The following is a 7,838-nucleotide window of genomic DNA, read 5'->3' as shown; positions in this document are numbered from 1 at the left end:
ACCTCATACCTGCCTTCTTCAGGACAGGAGCCTAGAGAGGCACATCTGCTGAGTGGTGCCACTCTGACCTCTTGTCCCCTCACCTCTAGGAGAGACCCCCTGATGGGAGTGCTGTCCACTAAGACCGACCAAGCTCTGGGCTGGCGAGCCGCTACACAGCGAGAACCCCCAGCCCAGAGCGCTCAGCGTTCAGCAAAGGCTCTCATTTCTAGAGCCTATACTAAAGCCTCACGGGTGGGCCCCTGGTGGAAATAAGTCAACAGGCCTGAAAAAACAGCCTCCACTCTGCCTCTCTCCAGTCCTACTTCTCCTGCCCCGACTTCTCCTGTGGCCTGGAGGCTGTGCTCCCACTTTGCTTCCCAGGACAGTCCCAAGGGCAGCAGCAGGTGGCCCGTGGCTTCGTGAGCAGGCACGGCCCCAGGGCCAGGAGACAGCAAGGCCTCCTAAGGTCATCCCGAGCCACAGAGCCCTCACCTGCTCCCGGTGGGCGAGCTGTCGTCCTCATAGCACTCCTCACTGCTGAAGTACTCCTGTTCCCCCAAGCAGCAGGGGTCCCTGAAGTAGCCGTGTATCTCTGGGTCTTCCCGGCAAATAGTTGGGAACTGCTCGTCTCCTGAGTCAGCCCTGCAGTTGGGAGAGAGGGGCCTGAGCGGCTGGGCGGGCGGCAGACTGCTCCTCCAGCGGTGCCTCGGCGGTGGCCACGGCAGCCCTGCCCGAGGTGCTCTGGCATCTCCCTGGGTGCTCCTGCCTCAAGTGGGGCTGGATCGTTGATGCCTCTGGCAACGGTGCTGTGTGTGTGTGTGTGTGTCTATGTGTGTGCGCACACACGTACCAGGAAGGGGTTTCTCCCCTAGTGCCTTGATGATGCTAGTGCCACACCACTACCCCCAGAGGCCTGAGAACCGAAAGAGTAGATGTAGTTTGGGAGTAGATCAAGAAAATGGACCTAGAGACCTGCAGTGATGGGCTCCCAGGCCACCTGCTCGGATCCCTGTGCCTCCTTACCCCGGCCGAAGGTGCCCTCAGAGCCTGGGGCATCTGACCCAGGAAAGGTGACAGGATTTTTGAGTACAGGATCCCAGGGGAGGGAGACTCTCCAGGACAACGTCCACCACGTTTTCAAAGACAGCCCTGCCCCAGGACTGTCGTGAGGTCTCCCTGAAACCCAGATGTCCTGGCCTCGGCCCTCAGGGAAGCCGGCCAGGCTCTGTGGCATCACTGCTCTCCAAACAGAGGACTGTGCTTCCTGCAAGCTCTTCACTCTGTCCCACCCTCCTCCAGCTCAGGTAACTTCTAACTTGAGATCATTAAACCAGGACATCTGTCCTCCCTGTCCCCAACACCATGACCGTCCCACCCACAGTCCAACTGGGTTCAACAAACAGGGAGCAGGGTATACTGCCCGTGGGTAGGGGGATGCCCAGGAGACAAAGGAGAAGGCCTGGCTCCTGGACTTCAGGAGGTGGGGGGGGGGGGTCACGCTTTTACAAAGCCTCCACAAGAGGCCTGACCCCAGAGAGCAGCACGACTGCCCAGCTCCACAGGCCGGGGGCTCTCCCAGCACCGCACTGAGGCCTGCGGGGCTATAGCTGTGGGCACGCTGCATGTGAACTTAGGTCCTTGGATGGTTAACACAGTCTGTGCAGATATGGATCTGAAAGCTCTGCATCCACAGCCCTGGGCTGTAATGCCCTGCACTAGGCTAGCTGGCTCCCAGGGCTTTCTCATCTCTCAGCACTCAGAGAGCCCATCTGGTCCCACTTAGAACACACAGTATTTAACACATAAATACAGGCAATGAGCACATACCTAATGTAAGTTTCATAATAGCGCGTTCTATCCAGGAAAGGCATAACACGGGAGGGAGGGAGAAGATAAAAGTTAAATATTTCTAGCAAAATTTAAAAAGCAAATATATCAAGCTACTCCCTAGAGCAGGGGTCGGCAAACTATGGTTCATGGGCTGAATACAGGCCGTCACCTATTTTTGCATGGCCCACAAGCTACAGAGAGTTTTTATTCTTTTAAAGGACTGAAGCAAAATCAAAGGAAGAAAAATATTTCATCGCACGTGAGCGCGTGAAGTTCACATTTCAGTGTCCACAAATAAAGGTTTATCGGGACACAGCTGCACCTGTACGCTTACATATGATTTATGGCTGGCCTCTTGCTAAGATAACAGAGGTGACTAGCTACAACAGAGAGTGTATGAGGCTCCAACCCTAAAATATTTACTCTCTGGCCCTTTACAGGAAAAGTCTGCCAGTCCCTAATTATGTGGTACAGTCGGGGAAGGTAGAGTTTGCAGCTGCTCCTGTGTTAAGGGGCATCGCGTAGAGCAGGATGCAGGGTGGCAGGTGGCCCTTTATCGTTTGGGTTCATCACATGGCCAGTTCCTGAAGAAGCTGTGACCTGGAGGCACTCACAGGTCCTAACACCAATGCCCGCAGGGAGCCTCCCACCTGTGCCAGAGACGGGAGAAAAACCTGCCTTGGGCTGACACTACATTACCAAGTGCAAACACATCTTAAACGTTACCTTTTAATACTGGACCTTCTTTGAGGCTCACGGCCATGCTTGTGGAAGGAATGATGCCCATTTTCAGACACATGCTCAAGGTTCCCAATGCTGGGCCGTTTTCCAGGGGCAGCTTTGGACATATTGGCATTATTGAGATTGGCATTTGTTGAGCTGGGAACTTGCTTTCCTATGGAATTATGGTTATGATGGTTATGACACACCGAATTTCCTGCTGGAGGAAACAGCGGTTTCTCAGTATCACTTGCAGGTGGAATTGAAGGCCTTTGGACATGCAGGGGACGGTGGGTGGTATTGGTCTGCTGAAGGGAATCTCTCCTATCACTATTAACATGATTGACATGGTTTCCAAGCAGGGCACCATTTCTCTGCAAAATAATGGGAGACAACACCAGGTAATTTAACAAATATTTGATGCAGGCTAGCTATGTTAGGTAATTTTTTTTCTACATGAAAAACAAATTCTAGGTAAGCTCCATAGAATCCCTGTAAAACAATCTGAGTGTCTCAGTGACCAGGGTGACTGTGTGTGTCAGCTGGTCCCCCTGAAATGAGGAAGGTTACCGATTCCTGAGCTGGGGAGCAAGCGCTCGGCTGTCATTCAAGTGCACTCTTCCGGTTGCTCCAAGGTGAGCTGACTTTCGCCCAGCAGGGCTGTCGGCAGCCCCAGTGGCCGAGGTTGGGCGGCAGGCAGGTCTCTGGGCCGGGGGCTGGGAAGTGGAGGGCCCGCTGGCAGATCAAAGAGCCGGCCCGGGGAAGGAGGGGTAGGGAGGGCCAGCGGCTGCTAGAAGGACCCAGGATGCTCATCCACGCCGGCCAGTGGTCGTGACCAAGCTCCTCCGAAGTGGCCAGTGTGGGGCAGAGGAGCAAGCTCTGGGAAGGAGCAGGCCTGGCCCTAGAAGGGGTGCTGCTGAACGGGGAGGGTCTGCAGGGGGGAGGGCATGGTCCACAAGCCCCTCTAGGCCCTGGGGCTGGTGTGCATCCTCCAGGCTCTTTGGCAGATCGTTAACTGCCCCAACTGGACTCCTGCCCCGCTATTTCCAAGTGGCCAGTGTGTAGCTAGGCGTGGAATAATTACTTTGAACACATCTTCTTCTTCTTCGCCTTTTGTTTCCTCCGGCTCGTCATCTTGCAAATCACATGAGATAGCACGCCGGATTTCTGGCCCAATGTCGTGCAGTGTCCTTAATCCCGCCTAGATCAATGAAAATGGCAAAACAGGTTAGACAACACGGGTGGCCTGGGCCCAGCCTGGGTCCTGGCTTTGCTCCTGCCTGATTCAGTTGTGGGAGGGGAAGGTTTCTCCAAAGGACAGTCCAGGGAACTGACCACTTGTTTGAATGTAACTGATGGTGCCCCTGCAGCCTCAGGGATGGAGGGTGTGGTCAGGAGTTCAAGATGGCCCTGGGCTGGGATGCTTGAGGCCAGTGACCGCCTTTTCAAGTACCTCCACTCGCAGGGAACAGTGCTTGCTTACTAGTACTAGGGTCTGCCATGGCCAAGAGCCCAGGCCCATGTCTAAATGACTGTCTACAGAAGGATGGCCTGCAGAGCGCCATCTCCCGGAGCCTCGGACGGGGCGAGGAGCACGGCGCGGCTGTTTTACAGAGAGGGTGGCACGCGCTCGCTGGCTGTGTCCAGGATGAGAAGCCTAGTGCAGGTGCCAGAGGGCCAGCAGACCAGGCAGCCAACTGGGCCACTGCTTCTGCTTCAAAGCCATGGGAACGAGGGCAGGACACAACACACTGCAGCCACCAGCACACTCAGGACCAGAACGCGATGGACAGACACGCACAGACCTGGGCTGCCGTGCAGGGCCAGGCTCCATGGCCATCTGTTGGCACCTGGGCCTGCAGCCTGTGTTCAGGTGGAGAACTCGCCAATGGTTGGGTCATCCTCTTGAAGACCACAACACACTGAAAGGGGCTCCAGCCTCTGGAGGCGGCGCCAGACCTGCCAGGTGACCCCTTCAGGCCCCTCACGGACGTTCTGCATTTCCCCGAGGCCCTCACGGCCGGCCTTCCTCACCCTGGGCCCCGGGTTCCAGTGGGACAGGGCCTGGGAGAAGCCCTCCCATTGTACTTAATTTCTCTAGGGAAATATTCGAGATGCTTATGGACTACCTATGGGGGAGGGGTGGTTGCTGGCTCTGAGAAAATTATGATGTTTTGACCAACAATTTGAAGAAAAATGGCACGCTAACAGGGAGAGTGCAGTTACTCTATCCTTGGACACAAAAAGACTGGCATCGGAAAGAGGCATTCCCTCCCCGTCCCCGGTCTAAGGTCACCCGTCCTGTACCCGGGTGGTACCCCCTCACCTGCCGGCCGTCTGCCTGCACCTCAGTAGCCACTAAAGGTGTGGAGAACATCTGAGGCACTGGCTGTGCGGGTCTCCATCTGCAGCTAACACCCCCCAGTGTGAGGGGGGGGACCACTTCCCTGTCCTTCCTCCACAAGCCCCGGCAGCGGGTGGTACAGGGCACAGACAAAGCATGATGACCACGTTTGAGACACGCCCGGCAGTGGAGGGGGTGGGAGGGAGGGGAGGAGGGGAGGAGGGGAGGGCGGCCCCCATCTTGCCAGATCCGGCAGGACCGAGCCCACGAGTGTGGGAACGCTCAGACCGGTCTTCTGCAGTCATATGGAACCGTCCAAGAGGCTCTCGTGAAAATGGCTTCGTTCGTAATAGCCCTCAGCCTACGAGAGGATCCTTTTAAAGATGGCACACCAGGCTGCGTCTGGTTTGAACCATTCTTTGCATACAGGAGCCCCAGACCTTTCCATTTTATGAACTGTGGGGGTGAACGAGCTGCCTGGAGTCAAAGCCTTAAGGTTCCCGGCTAAGAAGGCTGTGGTCTCGCAGGGGAAGGACACACGTGTCCCAGGGCCAAAGCCAGAACAGTTTGTGGTGTGGGCAGTGAGGCTGCCTCTCACTCACCTGTCCCTCTGCTCACAGGCAGCAGACACACGCACTCAGACGTGCACACACGTACACCTACAAGCACACACATGTACACGCATACACACACACACACACACACACACACACGCTCACTCTTTTCCTCTCTCAGGACCCCGCTTCCGGCACATCTGAGCCTGGGAAATCATCTGTCTTAGAGGCAGACCCACACCATTCTCAGGGAAACATCAGGAAGGCAACTCTAATGCCAAGTGGATGAAAAGCTCTTGCACAGCAGAGCTGCAGGCCTGGGCAGCAAGGTTGAGCCCAGTAGTACTGAACAGCCTGCAATTCATCCAGGCAGTGTTCTGTAGGGCACAGTTATCAAGGGAAGATAAACGAAGCCAGAGTTTCACCATCTGATTTTGGATCACTGGAAAGAAAGAGCTGTTACATATCTGAGGCTCGCAAACAAGACACCAGGTTTGAGACACCCGCTGCTTCCGTTGCCACAAAACACACACAGGTGACAATGCACCGAGTCAACATCCCCAGGTAAATTATGTACCTTAATCCATGTCCCAAGGCAGTGTGGGCCAGGAAAACTCTGTTTAAATAACAACAGATAATCCTGTTCACTGTCATTCAACTGACTGGACTAGGTCTGATTAGAAGAAATAGAAAACTATTTATTTGGATAATTTTTAACATCATCCTCTGTTGACGGGTTGACATTTCACTGAAATACACATATGACATAATTGCATAATAAAACCAAAAACTGTCTCCAGCATGTCTTCAGTGATACACAAGATTAGGAGAGAGCAGTGAACAAACACAGGACAGAGAATTTGTTTGCAACATAAATCATGGAGGAAATTGAGAGGTGGCCCAAGAGGCCACATCCAAAGACAAATAAGGACAACATATTTATTAAAGAGACATCAAAGGAGGAGAGAAAGCATCACTCTTCCCAGACAGGAGAGCAGAGGCTCAGAAATCATGATTATATTTTGCTTTGCTCCACGCAGGAAGGAACACACCTCCTAAGAGTCAGAGACTGACTGTACTCTTTCACAGGGGATCCGAGGAAGGACAGACGGGGAGGGAGGGGGGAGGTACTATGGGGAGTAGGGGTGTCTGCCAGGCTTGGGAATGAGGGAAACAGATGTTCCCAAACTTGAATTGAAACGAAGCTTAAGCACAGCACCCTGAATTTATTACATATCACAAAACATGATAATGAAAAATTTTCTAGCACACACATATCAAGCTAAAAGGTAGCTTAGGCTGCTCCAAAAATTCCATAGGCACAAGTTCCAATTCCCAAAGGGCAGAAGTCTATCTTAAACCCTTGAAAAAATGACTTTTTTTCACAGCCCTTAAAAAAAAAAAAAAAGAACATTTTTTTTCTGGAAATAAACACTTTACAATCAGTAAAATTATCTATTCTTTCATATGTCATATCTGTGTCTACCCCATCAGCAAAATACTATTTTAATTTGAAATGTGGTCATTAGCATTTAAACCAACACAATTAAAGCCATATAAAGTCATTCCATTAACATCACAGTAGAATTATGGTTTTGAATAAACACAGAATTTCTATAAAATATAAACATTATTGATTTGTTTTAAGATGTCCAATCATATAAAAAACAGAATCAAGCCTAGTTTCTGGTTGATTTTTAAATGCTAGATGCTCTCATAAATATTTTTGTTAAAAAAAGAAATGTTGGCGCTTTGCCTGTAGACCGCTGCTTTAAATTTTAGACACCATTTAATTGGAATTTTATAGATATTTACTCTAGTGAATGATTAAGTCACCAAAAAAAAAAAAAAAAAAAAAACCCAAACTATAAAATCTCTGTAAATATTTCTGAAGCAATAGCATAAATGTATGATATTTTAACCTCAAGTAGGAACATTCATTTACCTTCCTTACTCTTGCCCACTTTCAGGGTTAAGTTTTTCCTACCTGGTGCATCTGAAATGCTTTCACTGCCTGTCTCCCTAAGCTAGCACCATCACTCACACCAGTCGTCTGCCAGCTCTCAGCACGTAGAAACGCCCAGGAACCCCTCCTGAACCTACACTGTAACAGTGCAGATAAGAGATGTGAGTCTCCAGTCGGGACTGGGCCAGGCCATCCATCTTCGGGTATGAGTGCCAGGCTTTCAGGCTCCAGCCAAAGAGCAGAGCCCGGTCTCTATCACAGGCAGGTCTCCCGCAGCCAAGGCCGGCCCTGCTCGGTCATCTCGTTAAAGGCGAGTTCTGGTTAACCCTTTAGCAGGCTTCTGCCCCTACCCAATTAGAAGGGATCATTTTAGACTAGCTCCCTCGGCACAAAGAACTGGAGATTAAATTCTCACAGCATACACCTGTTTATCTGTAAGCCA

General features: G+C 51.8%; 1 protein-coding gene across 1 annotated transcript in view; it reads right to left on the bottom strand.

The window, feature by feature from the left end:
* The window catches only part of CACNA1D (calcium voltage-gated channel subunit alpha1 D), a 126,198-nt gene that overhangs the window by 27,814 nt on the left and 90,546 nt on the right, over positions 1 to 7,838 (bottom strand). The window contains exons 33-35 of the mRNA XM_089919883.1: positions 3,617 to 3,733; positions 2,539 to 2,906; positions 475 to 624 (exon numbers count right to left, since the gene is read on the bottom strand). Of these exons, the coding sequence (XP_089776009.1) occupies positions 475 to 624; positions 2,539 to 2,906; positions 3,617 to 3,733 (635 nt within the window). The remainder of the gene's footprint in view (positions 1 to 474; positions 625 to 2,538; positions 2,907 to 3,616; positions 3,734 to 7,838) is intronic.

This window comes from Delphinapterus leucas, chromosome 10 (assembly GCF_059928025.1).
Source record: "Delphinapterus leucas isolate spDelLeu-1000000601 "Yukka" chromosome 10, BTC_Dleu_Yukka2, whole genome shotgun sequence".
NCBI lineage: Eukaryota > Metazoa > Chordata > Mammalia > Artiodactyla > Monodontidae > Delphinapterus > Delphinapterus leucas.
The sequence above is the reverse complement of the archived record's forward strand: the minus strand, read 5'-3'. Positions and strand labels throughout refer to the sequence as shown.